General features: G+C 37.3%; 2 protein-coding genes across 3 annotated transcripts in view; both read left to right on the plus strand.

Annotated features, from left to right (window-relative positions):
• The window catches only part of LOC118738955 (zinc finger protein CG2199-like), a 2,675-nt gene extending 2,402 nt beyond the window's left edge, over window positions 1–273 (plus strand). Inside the window, exon 3 of one of the 2 annotated variants that reach the window (XM_036470015.1) lies at window positions 236–273. The gene's annotated coding sequence lies outside the window, so the exon portion shown is untranslated. Of the gene's footprint in view, window positions 1–173; window positions 213–235 lie in introns of those variants that run through there. The other variant, XM_036470014.1, reaches the window with a different exon arrangement.
• Window positions 274–2,585: 2,312 nt separating this feature from the next.
• On the plus strand, window positions 2,586–3,841 carry LOC118739900. The gene is made up of 2 exons (XM_036471399.1): window positions 2,586–2,867; window positions 2,924–3,841. The coding sequence occupies exons 1-2, from the start codon at window positions 2,757–2,759 to the stop codon at window positions 3,266–3,268; spliced, it is 456 nt and encodes a 151-aa protein (XP_036327292.1). The 5' UTR covers window positions 2,586–2,756; the 3' UTR covers window positions 3,269–3,841.
• The last annotated feature ends 9,708 nt before the right edge of the window (window positions 3,842–13,549 follow it).

Consider the following 13,549-nt stretch of genomic DNA (forward strand, 5'->3'; position numbering starts at 1 on the left):
TTATGGCAACTCTAGAACATTCTGAAGTTTATCGCTCATTCTCTTTCGCTCGCTGTTCGCAGTGTTCATCCAACTTGACGTTTCTCTTTGTGGAACATTCTACGTCATTCTTCGAACATTCTGCCTATTTCTCGTTGTTCGCTTTGTGTTGCCGCAGTATTCGCCACAATAAGGTAGAAGCATGGTGTAATAATAACAAGGTGTTGTCAGTAACTTAACCTCACTTTTTCGGCAGGTCTATTCCGGTCACGCATTTTAAAGTAGTAGAAAAAGTACTAATTATTTACTACTTTTAATCCGTTCGTGCATACTATTTCAAATTAAATGTAGAAAAATGTATAATTACAGGCTCATAAGCCTGAATATATGTTTGTATCGTCAGCTCCACACAGCTTGGACATATATTGTAAGTTATAAAAAAGTAAAGGCCGTAAAGTCCTATAAGACTGTTAATGATTTTTTAAATAGATTAAAACACAGAAATATCGATAATATAAGCGAAATCGTAATTTAACCACTATATTCTAGTGTATCAGTAGTCCATTTGGCTCGATATTATGACAATGCAGCAAAAGATATTCAATATAAACGATATACGATTTTTGTGTACGTGTTTTTCCATTGATAACCACGATATCTTTTATATTTTATATTTTGAGGACAAAAATTATACAAATCCAGCAGTTTTAAATATTAATATCGCTCTGAAAACACCAAGTTCTTTAAAAATCGCGGTACTACTAAATGGAGATTTTAGATACTATTTCCCAACGAATAGTAGTATAAAAATTAAGATAGGCAGCACTGAAAATAAGCATGCCGATGTTGTCAAAATTACAACAAACACGTCGCTACTGACAATACCTTGTTATTATTCCATCATGAGGTAGAAGTAGTTGAGATAATTTTTAGACGAACTTTCTTATTTGTTGCCATTATGGGTAAGCTTGGTGACAGGTAATAAGATCAACAGAAATAAGGTCAATTGACTTTATTTCCCACCCTGGTGCGAAACATATAAAGCACACCCTGGTGCGAAATAACGTCAATTGACAGTGTTACCTTTTAAGAAACGAAATAAAATCCATTGACATTATTTCTCTTTCAAACATTAAATTTGGTTAGTTTCGCGGCGGCCCGCGTTAGCGTACCCCGCGCGACCGGCGCGCACATCACGTCACGCTACGCCGCGGCCCCCCGGTCCTCCTATTCCCCGTCTCCCACCGTGCTGTAACGCAGGTAGATTTAGTTTTTGTGTGGATCCGCCACTGGTATGGGAAAATACTAAAGTAGGTTTGATCAGCAGCTTGTGTGATTTATTTAGCTCTTAGGATTGACAAACCCCTTTAGTCGACCGGCATTCCAATCGCGGCGAATTCGTAAGGATCTATTGATTTTAGATTGTTCGGTTTTACGTTACGTTACGTACATTATAACCATTTGCATTCATTTCCCATACAATAGATAATTAAGAGACAGTTCACTCCGTTCCGTTACGTCCATTATAACCCAGGCATTATCCTTAGTAAATATACAAGATGGAAATAACACAATAAGGTGAGTTGACAGGCAGGTCTAATATTCTATTCAATTGGGAGTAGAATTTTCAACATCGATTTTTCCGATATCGATATTGTTCAGCCCGATATATCGCCATATCGATTTTACATGCAATGAATTAAATCGATTCATGACATCGATACTTTCTTAAATATCGAACATTCTTAGCGCGGAACTGACATACTTAAACAAAAGCGTCAACGCTACGTCAAATGCAGAAATAACACCAACAACAAGGCGAATTTATCCTTGACCAACCATAAGCATAGGTTTGTTTGTGTGTAACACGAAAATGACAGTTTCGCTGTTTTCTGCAGCCAACTTCAATACCTAACGTCCGGTCAAAATCGGGTTTTCCCACCGCTCAGCGTTGACGCCGCGTTAAGCCTGATATACAGTTCAATGCGAGCGTGAGCGTGAGCTTTTTATTTTGACCAATATCTTCGTTATTAATTAATTTTTGCAATAGTTGATACATCAAAAGACAGAGAATTAAAATATCTTTCAGAAGTATAGAATAAAAACTAATTTAAAAGGCGTTATATGCTTTTTTCAAGCTCACACTCTATTGTGTGCGTACGCAAAGCATTCGCATGTGAACGACAAGTTTTGACAGATGTGTGTCAAAATTGTATGGGCATGAGAATTTTTTGACAGCCAGACAACGCTGACTCGATATTTAAGAAAATATCAATATCATGAATCGATTTCATGCATTGCATGTAAAATCGATTTGGCGATATATTGGGCTGAACAATATGGAGATCGGAAATATCGATATTGAAAATCCTACTCCCAATTGAGTAGAATATTAGACCTGCCTGTCAACTCACCTAATTGTGTTATTTCCATCTTGTATATTTACTGAGGATTAAAATGGCATGCCCGTCGACTCAAGCGGTTTGTCAAACTTAAGAGCTAAATAAATCACACAAGCTGCTGATTAAACCTACTTTAGTATTCACCCATACATTTTTTTGTAGATTAAAAATAAATTTCAACTTAAATATCGAATACAGATTCAAAAAATCGATTATCGTGCCATGAAATATCGATATTCAGAATAATCGATACGATATCGAACATTCCTAGCGCTGACGCTTTTGTTCAGGTAGGTATGGCAGTAAGAAGAAGCATGGCTCCTATCGCTATCACCTGTAGTTGATACGCCTTGATTGAGTAGCAAAATTAACAAAATGGATACGTGCAGTTTGTGTAAGAAAAAGTATTGCAAACTCTATAATCCTAATGAAAGAGTACTAGGCACGCAATTGTCGGGTGCAATAAATTTTATAATTGGTGATCATGTGAGTAAAATGCAAAAACGTGATGGAAATAATATCAAACCTTTTTCTTACAACAGGTTGATTTCCCTCCAAAATACCTAATCTGCATCGAATGTTCGGTGGGTCTGATAAACACAGAAATTGTTGTAAAACATCTCTCGAAATCCTTGACCGCCACTAGAAATTTTAAGAAAAGCCGATCAAAAAGTGCCTCATCGCACAACGAGCAGGATGGAAACAATGAAGAATGGGAAGACCAAAGTAAAGAGAAAGCGGATGAAGAAGTTGACAGGTCACAAAACCAAGATGCATCCAAACCGGATGACGCGTCGACGTTTCTTTGTACGCACTCTGAGCTGACAACAAAAAAAGCTAACTTATACAAATTTCTGTCACTTTTCGGAAATCGCAATCGGAAATAGGAATGTGCAATATTTAAGAAAGTATCGATATCATGAATCGATTTAATTCTTTGCATGTAAAAATGCATATCGGGCTGAACAATATCGGTATCGGAAAAGTCGATGTTGAAAATCCTACTCCCAATTGAATAGAATATTAGACCTGCCTATCAACTCACCTAATGGTGTTATTCCATCTTGTATATTTACTGATGCTTAAAATGAAATGCCGGTCGACTGTTGTCGACCTGTTTATATAGCATCAAACGCGGCATCGAATTTACGCGTGTCAGTGTAGCTCGCTTGAAATGCGAGTGTTTATATGCAACACAAGAAATGAGTCGATCAAACACACTTTGAAACAGAGTTTATCCCGATGCAACCCTGTTAATACATGTGTCAATTCTTGAAATGAACATTGAAAAATAATAATTAAAGTCTCAAACAGCCTTGTAAAAATTATCTTAGCTATTAATTTTATAACAAAGGTTAGCATAAATGTAATTTCAAGAACTATGTAAAGGGTTTACTCATATATGTAATACTCCTATAATGGCAGTAAGAGCTAGTACCGTCCGAAAACACTACAGTACAGATATATCAATAAACACGTACGAAAGAAAAGGAACACATACGTTTATAAATAAACATGTACACAACACATATACAAAAACGGCACTCAAGTACACAATACATTGACAAAAACGGTACTAGACTGTCTCGCTTTGATTTCGGAATGCTTACAGGCTAACCTAATATTCACGCACGCCGCCAATTTATTGTCAAAAATTTCTCATGCACATGCAACTTGTATGAGATCAACCGAAATTGAACGGCGTGCGTATGAAGCTAACTCAATTTCCAATTTTTGTTCTGCGTGACATTTTGATTTGACGTTTCGCTCAATGAAATCAAATGCAAACGCATGCAAGTCAATTTCGGGTGACGCAAAAAAACAAATTCGACGGCATGCGTTCCAAAACGCAAGCCGCGAATATTAGGTTAGCCTGTTACACATTGACTGCCATCCCTAAATTGGCGCGTCAAGCGCCAAACAACTGTCAAAAATCCTCATGCCCATACAATTTGTATGAAGCATCCCACAATAACGCGGCGCTAACGCCGAGCAAATGGAATTTTCATTTTTGACAGGGCGTTACGTGTCGAAGTTGGATGCGGAAGACGGAAAGAAAGAGAAAGGACAAAAAAGTGAAAGAGGAAACGAGAATAAAAACGAGAGGATCTGAGAAAACGTCAAAAATTACGATGCGTTGATTTGGGGATAGCGCGCGCTGACACTCGTCGACAATGGATAACGCAACGCTTAGCGCTCCAATTTAGGGACGGCAGTGAGAAGTTAGCTTACTGCCAGTATAGAAGTATGCGCGTTCCTTATCTCCCAGAAAAAGTCCGAAGTAGTCAGATTTAGTCCAAAAAGCGTTCCTTAACTCGGAAATGACAGCAAAAATGAGAGAGCAACAGTCAGTGAGAGCGACTCTCATCAGTCCGAAGTAGTCAGATTTAGTCAGAAGAATTTTTTCTGGCAAAATCCTGAAAAGTGTCAAACTCAACTGAATTTAAATTAACGGAAATTAAAGAATACGCAAAAAGTGAGAATAATCTAAAAAGTAAAAGAAATGAATTGAAATTGGAAGGAGGCAAAAAATAATTGATATAGCAAGTGTTTATTGTGCTTGTGCTTGTGTGAATGTGTTTTGTACATACATTTCTGTTCTTATTTGACGTTAGTTTTGTTGTTGCCATTCTTTGGACTAAAAATTTGGTTTTTTGCGTTCCTTTACTTTTCCTGTTACTCTCTTTTAGTGAGCGCATTTTGCTTACGCTCTGACATTTTGACACTTTTCAGATTTTAGTCCAAAAAGATAAGGAATGAACCTAGTATTACATATATGGGCTATGCTCTGCACTTAAATAAAAGTTAAATCAGAATAACCACACTCAGAGGTGTTACACGTTTAATCACCTGATCATTGTGCATCTGCTGCTTACTTGTATACCAGCCCTGCTTTTACAACACAGCGTGCCAAAGCTTTCAAAAGCTCTCAGTACAAATGAAAGCGAAAGCTAGTCCTAGTCTGTTTTACAACCACTTTTTACTCACTTAAATAAATAGTTTATTGAAACTGAAAATAATTAAAATGAGATTTAAATAAAAAATTAAATTAAAGTTAATTTCCTCTTAAATAGTTTGGTGAAACTGGCTGTTAGTGTCATTCGCGGCTGCACTCTGAACTAGCCTTAAGTGTCATTCGATTATTTATGTTTTGCATACATACATACATACTTCCATCTTTATATATAATATTCTTGAACCTGTAAACATCATGAAATCTAACGTTAACAAATCACGCTATTGTACCGTTTGTAGCCTTCTATAAAAGACGAATTTGCAAATAAATAAGGGTCATTATATTCCCGCTGGTCGGTGTGTACAAACATAATCGGTTTTCAGTTGCTTTTATCGTACACCTACTTTAGTATTTTCCATATATGTAAGTCCCCTTTCAGACACGTCAAGTCTTGCTTGTACTTGAGTGCCGTTTTTGTAAATGTGTCGTGTACATGTTTTTTTATAAACGTATGTGTTCCTTTTCTTTCGTACCTGTTAATCGATATATCTGTACTGTAGTGTTTTCGGATGGTACTAGCTCTTACTGCCAATATAGGAGTATTACATATATGGTATTTTCCCATGAACGAAAGACACAAGATCACGTAAGAACAGGATAGTAAAAAAATTCGATTTTTTAGCGGGTTCTACGCCATCTTGTTTCACTGGAAACGAGCGAAAAGTAAACAAAGCAAAGAAAACAACGAAAACCAAAATTAGCCAAAATTATTGTCAGCCTCTTTAAACGCAAAATTTAGGTAAAATGATGCAACAAAATGATTTAAAATGTGTTGTCATGTTGAATTAACTCTTCTTTACTTGAATAAAAGTGTAAATTAGTGGTGCTTGTGATGTAAACAAACGCTCAGCTGACGAACCCGCTTTCGCAAACTTTTTTCTCAAAACCAGTTACAAATACAACGTCGCGTTCTCACGTGATCCTGTATTTTTGGTTCATGGTATTTTCCCATACACTAGGTTTGTTCCACATGAGCCCGCGGGTGCCCAAAACAGCCCAGAAAGCGTTCCTCACGCTAGAAAAATGGGTAATAGAGAGCGAATACGTTCCACTTTTGGATCGTAAATGTCTTCTTCTTTGTGCACGCAACAGCCCGGACTTTTTGTTCGGACACAAATGTGCAAAAGGGCAATTTGAAATAACTGCTGTTGTTAAATCCGAAAGCAAATTTTATAAAAACAAAAGTGAAAAATATCACAGAATTTTCAGAAAATGTAGTTATTTGGTAATTTTATTAGCCATATAAAATAAATACACGTAAAATAATTAATTAGAGCGTGGGGAAAGAAGCATCTTTTTGGTAGATGAAAAATAAATTTCCCCCCTTATTCTTGAACCCGAATTTTCGTAATTCGTAATTCGTAGCTATGCTACGAGAAACGAAAAATCCACATGCTGCAACCCTTGCGGAGACATGTGCAGCATTTCCAACTATCAGTTGTTTTTCGAAGATAACTGAATGAAGGACAACAAAGTGGAAAGGAATTAAAAAAAACATTCGTGAAGTGCTTATTTATAGTAACTAAAATTGTTTAATTTTACATATTTTGAAGGAAGGAAGGAATGTGGACTCTATTACATTAGCAATTATAGCAGCGGAGTAAGAGCGCGCTATGGGAATGATTTCGCAGAGATACGCAGAGCTCTCGGGCATAATAACCATGTGCGCGTCTATGTCAGCTTCTGGTTGAATTGTTGAACTACAAGCCAGAACTACTACAGAAAAATTAACAAAAACCAACAAGCACATGATCAAGTGAATTGCAGCGGAATAGCTGCGCTTGGTTGTAGTTGGCTTAGCAAAGTGAAATGGTGGAAATAAGCAACAAGAATTAGCAAGGCAAACTTAGCACAGTGCGTAGGCAACTGGCTGAGTCAGTGGTGATCGTCGGTTCGAATCCTACTGAAAGAAGTCTGATGAGGAAATGTGGTGATTTCCGAAATAGCTATCACTTCTACCATTTTTTTCAAATTATTGTTGCTTTTCCACAATAAGTTTTCACTTAAAACGGCCTCAAGCTCATCAAAATTGTTGAGTATTTTGTTAAAAATATTTTTTTTTATTTCCCAACTGCAATATCGTCAACTTAATCTTCCACATAAACGGCTTTGACTCATATAGTGAAGAAATTTCCGCCTCAATACTTTTTTCTTAGAAAATTGAGCTAATTTCACCACTTACGACACCCGCATGCTGGTACAATCATAAAATTTTCAAATAGTTTTTGAAGTCGCACCATCAGCTGGTACAATCACACCACAAGAACATACAGGCTGCGTTTCTTTATACATTCCGAATAATCCCATTTCACAGCCGGAATAAACAGAATGCGTTTGAAATATACGTCAACATATCAACAGGAACGTTCTAAAGAATAAATAAACAAAAAAGCTTATTCCAAACGTTCAGAATGAATAAAGAAATGCAGCCATTATGCAATATACTTATATCTGTAATAAGAAAATTTTGACTAATTTGTTCGGATTTTGAGGATTTTTCATTTGCTTTTGAGTAATTTGGTAAATTTTCTGGCAACACTGGTAGATCTACCAATTAAGTGGTGAAGTCCGTGCACTGATCTCACCGCTCCCAATGCTGTCCGTGGAACATGAAGAAGGGATTCGAATTCAGCGGCCATTGTGTAAGGACGGTGTATAAAGGCTTAGATTTTGTGTGAAAGACAAATTTGTAATTGGAACAGAATTTGTTAGCTAAAATTGTGTAAATGGTTAAAAAATTACAGCATTTGAAGGATCGAAGCCGGAGTGCAGTTTTTTTACGCAGAAGTCGAATTTGAAGTGGCTTTTTTGGTAAGTTTCTTTTTGTACTGTTGGGTGCCTCGTGGTTGCGCGTGCGGCTGTGAGACAAAATGGAGGACGCTTCAGCGCCCGATGGCGCTGAGGCAATTTCTTCTGACTCTAACCTGCCTGCAAGTTGGTTTGCAGAGGTGCAGAGTTGGAAGAGTGTTAAGCGTAGAAGAAGTAGAAGAAGGAATATCAAAGGTATTAATGATGGCTTATTAGAATCAGGTACGGACGAAGATTGCAATAAGCAAGCAAAAGTGCTTAATGGAAAACCGAATAAGTCGAACAAAATTAAGGATCAGCAAATACCGATGCAAGGTTTAGTGGTTAAAAAAGGTTTTTTTGACAACATGGACGAAAGTACAGTTGCACAGACGGTTCGTAATATGACAAATTCTCAAAGTGAGATCACAGACACACTTTGCAACTTGGGCAAGGGTACAGTTATGCAAAGCGTTAGCAACGGGACAAATTCGCAAAGCGAGGGTACAAATGCAGTGGGTTACACTAATGGGCCAGGCGTTAGCAGCAAGAGTAATAACGATGAGGCAAGGTCAAGGATGGTGAGTGTAAATACTTTTACATACTCAAGCAGCTACAAGGGTGACTTTTGTGTGTTGTTCGACACGTCTAAGAGCCCCTTATGTGAAAATGATAGGATGAGAAATGGACTTTTTTTATGGAACAAAATTAAAAATTTCAAAGTTGAAGGGATTAAGACTATAAAAGCGGTAGGGAGATCTCTGTTTAAAATTTATTTCTACACGCATGAAGATGCTAACAAAAGTTTAAGCAATCATTTGCTGGCAGTGAATCTCATTAGGAGCTTCATTCCTAAAAGCATGATTGAAACAGTGGGAGTGATTACGCAAATACCGACAGACTTCTCTGAAGTTGAGATAAAGAATAATATAGTATCTGATTGTAAAATTACCAGTGTGACCAGAATAATGCGCAGGGACCCAAATTGCAGAGACAATTTAATACCGACTCTGGCAGTGAAAATAGGGTTTGAAGGGAACGAGATTCCTAATGAGATTAAAATTTTTTATGTAAACTTTAAAGTCAAGCACTTTGTACCCAGGGTAAAGCAGTGTTACAATTGCGGACGCTTGGGGCATACCAGAATGGGGTGTAGAGGCAGGAACAGATGCATTATGTGTGGTAAGGAGGAAGGTTGCGGAAGTCAGTGTGAGGTAAAAGCCAATAATTGCATTCTTTGCGGAAACGTGGGGCATACTTCGGTGAATAACAGTGTTTGTCAGGTATGGAAAAGGGAAAAAGAACTTCTGGAGATAATGACGATAAAGAAAATTTCAAAAAGAGAGGCTATAGATTCATACAAAGAGGTCATTGATCAAAATAATCGTTTTGCACTGCTGGATGATGATCAGGAGAATTTTCCTACCATTTCTGGGGCGCAAAATAACCGTGTAAATAATGATATGGTGGTTAACAGGAGAATAACCTCCTTTAGTTACGCGCATATGGCTAAAAGAAATGAGAGGAAAGATAAACCTGAGGTAGTGAAGGAAAAACAAGATAAGGTGGCTAAAAACACGGTTTTTGATAGTCCAAGCTGGGCAAAAGTTTCGGAAGTAGAAAGGTTAGTGGCGTTATTGACTAAGAAGTTTGAAATTGATGAAAGTGAACCAATTTTGAGAAAGATAGGAGATACTTTGAAAGAGGTTAATGGGGTTTATGTTACAAGTTCAAACACTAATAATGAGCCAGATAAAAATTCTACAATATAATGTACAAAGCCTAAAGGCGAACAAAAACAATTTAGACTTTTTCATAAATAGGAACGATATAAGTATTGTAGGGTTGCAAGAAATTTTTTCCCATGATGAAAAGGTGGAAAATCACAAACTTATGGGTTTTAATTTGATTAAAAAAACAAGAGCGGATGGATATGCAGGAGTTGCAATAGGTTTTAAAAAAGGGATTGGCTTTAAGAAAATAAAGTATAGGTCGCAATATGATATTTTGATTGCGAGAACGACAAGCTTGGTGACTAATCTAGTCATCTGTTCGGTGTATTTTCCACCTAACATCAACAGCAAGATATTTGAAGCAGTGGTTAGTCGATTGTTGCTGTTTCTCGGCAAATTCACGAACGTGGTATTGTTTGGGGATTTCAATGCGAGGAATGCAAAGTGGGGGGATGATGTCAGCCACCCTAAGGGCAAGATTTTGGCGAATGGTGTCAGAAATGCTAACCTGAAGTGCGTGAATAAAGGAGATAAAACTTTTATGAATGTGGGTAGTGTGAATGGTAGCTCAGGCTCAGTGCTGGATCTGGCGTTCACTAATTTAACAAATGATATTAGGTGGTGTTGTCATAGAGCGTATTTGGGTGGTAGTCATCATCTACCAATTGTAATTGAGATAGATAACATAGGTAAGTTACCTAACAACTTCATCTCAAAAAATAAGCTACTTAGTAATATCAAAAAGATTAATTTTACAACTATGAATAATTTTGAGGCAGGAGTTAAAAAAGCAAGGAAAGAAGCAACAATTGACTTAAATAGGTACAAACACACGCCGAAAGCATGGTGGAATGATGAAATGGGAAAAATGTATAGATTTCTTGTGATAGCAAGGAAAAAAGCCAGTAAATCTAATGAGGTGCAGGATATGGAAGAAGCTGTGAGGTTAGAGGTAGAATGGAAAAAGAAGGTAAAAGAGGCTAAAAGTAGCAGTTTCAAGAGGAAAATTGATGAAATCAACTGTAATTCGAATTCAAGAGAGGCCTGGAAATTTATTGGCAACATGAAAGGTGGAACAGAGTATTGTTGTAGCAATTGGGAGGATGAGAACAATGAGAAGTTTCTGAGCTTTCTGAAGGATCAGGTTCGACAGGTTGAGGGGGCAACTGTGGATAGGGCTCAAATGATAACTGAACAACAAAAAGTGGCGAATGTTAATGTAAATTTTTCTTATGAAGATTTTGAGTTACTAATTAGCAAAAAAAAATTGACTGCAGCAGGTATGGATAATGTCACATATGAAATGTTAAAGAATTTGACGGTAGAGGCAAAAAAAGCGTTTGTGAATTCATTGGAGGAGCACTTCAATAAAAATATAGTAAGAAAAGAGTGGAGAAATATAAGAATAGTACCTATTCCAAAAGCGGGTAGGGATCGTGAAAATATTTGCAATTATCGTCCCATCTCCCTAATTTCAGTTGTAGCCAAATGTATTAATATGCTAATTAAAGAAGAAATTATGAAATTTGTGGAGGATGGTAACATAATACCGCAAAGAAGTTTTGCATACAGGAAGCAGCGTTCTGCAACAATGTGCATGAATGAAGCGCTTCAATTGATAGCAGATAGGAAGTGCAGGAGTGAAAAGGTATTTCTGGGGGTAATAGATCTCTCTGATGCGTACAACTGCGTGGATTTAGTTATGTTGCATAGGATACTTATGCGACATGGCATGAATCCAAAAATTTGTGATGGGATTATAAATCTTTTTTCCAAGCGAATTCTGACGTTGGGTAAATGCTCTGTTGAAGTAAACAATGGATTGCCACAGGGAAGCTGTCTCTCTCCGATATTATTCAACATTTATACCGCAAAACTGCACTCTGTCTGTAATGAGAATACTCATCTTTTTCAATATGCGGATGACTTTGCTATAATAACGCACAGCAGAAATGAGGAGGTAGCATGTAATGAGTTTACTAATAAAATTGCGGAAATGCATAGTTTGTGTGAATCGTTGGGTCTCAAGTTCAACTTAAATAAAACAAAATTTATGGTGATGACGATGGGTAGAAGAAAACAGTTTAATGTGAGAGTAAATGGTTGCAATGTGGAGCAAGTGGAAAAAATGAGATGGTTAGGAAGGGTAATAAGCGCTAATTCCACAATTAAAGAGCACATAGGAAATGTCAAGAAATCTATTGTGCCGGGAAAAAATTTGCTGGCAAGAATTACATCTATAAAAGCTGGGTTAACCCCGATGGTAGGATTGAAGCTGTACAAATCATTTGTTCGTTCAAAAGCAGAGTACGCTAATACCACTTTTGCTAACATGCCCGAGGGGTATAATAAGCAGCTATGCACCATATTAAATGACTCTCTAAGAAGATGTTTAGGGGTTCCGCCAAACACGCCGACTTATGCAAGATATGCAATTGCATGTGAGCTTCCACCGCAGAAAAGAGCTATATGGTTAACGTCGAGAGAAATGTCAAAGCAGTGGTTTATCAACTCGAGTTTGAAAAGGGAGGTTGAGGAAAGCTATGCTAGGAAATCGAGTTACGGGTACACATACAACAAGTTCAAATCTTACTTTGATAGGTTGAATACTAATGTTTTATTTAGCAGACACGAGAAGCTGAGTTTGGTCTCCTCGAGGCTAAAAGGTTCCAAAGCTAATTTTTCGAGTGAACAACTGAAGGCTTTATACTATGGGGAAAAGAGTAGTTTAGAGGATAAAGGTTTTCACCTGTACTCGACGGATGCGTCTGTATCTGAAGGAGTGGTGGGTTGTGCGGTGCATGACATGAGGCAAGGGATTTCATTTTTATACAAGTTAGAAGAAACTTACGCGTCTACCTTTGGGGAGCTGGTCGCTGTAAAGCAATGCATTGTGATTGCAAAAAGAGTGAAAGACAAAAAAATTTGCATATTCACAGATAGTTTGCAGGCTGTGAAAGCGCTAAAATGTGACCGAACTAACAACTACGTTGTAGCTGACATACATAATGATATCGGAAGGTCGGTATTAGAGGAGGTACGCATTATTTGGGTCCCTGCGCATGTTGGGATCGGGTTCAATGAGAAAGCTGATTTTGCGGCCAAAGCTGCAGTGACGCAGGGCTTGACGCTTAAAGTAGACCTGACACCGAGTGAGATGCTTAATAGAGTGAGCAACTGTCTGTGGGATGAATGGAGAAATGAGGTCAAAATTTTGAGTAACAGATGGGACGAAAGTATGGTAAACAGCATTATGAACAGGGAAAAAAGACCATGGTTCAGGGACAAAAACTGGGACTATGACGCATATGACACAAAGCTACTGAATAGACTGATAGTAGGTAAAACGTATGGCAAAGAGTATCTCAGTAAATTCAAACCAGAAGTATCCAATTGGTGTCACAGCTGTAGCGCCATAGAAACTGCTGAGCACTTGATCTTTGAGTGCACTAAGTATGGTACAATTAGAAACGAATTTATGATTTTTAATAAGTTTAAAGAGCTTAAGGAAATTTGGGTAACAAAGAATTTATTCTACTACAAGGAGGTAGTAAAATTTCTGCACAAGGCAGGTCTTGACAAAATGCTGTAAAAAAAAAAAAAAAAAAAAAAAAAAAAAAAAAAAAAAAAAA

The sequence above is a fragment of the Rhagoletis pomonella genome, unplaced genomic scaffold (assembly GCF_013731165.1).
Source record: "Rhagoletis pomonella isolate Grant_MI unplaced genomic scaffold, Rhpom_1.0 Rhpom_scaffold_00005, whole genome shotgun sequence".
In the NCBI taxonomy this organism is placed as follows: domain Eukaryota; kingdom Metazoa; phylum Arthropoda; class Insecta; order Diptera; family Tephritidae; genus Rhagoletis; species Rhagoletis pomonella.

Coding starts and splice junctions, on each gene's coding strand:
- LOC118739900 (XM_036471399.1), top strand. CDS start 2,757: ATGGATACGTGCAGTTTGTGTAAGAAAAAGTATTGCAAACTCTATAAT. Junction 2,868..2,923: donor ATTTTATAATTGGTGATCAT/GTGAGTAAAATG, acceptor TTCTTACAACAG/GTTGATTTCCCTCCAAAATA.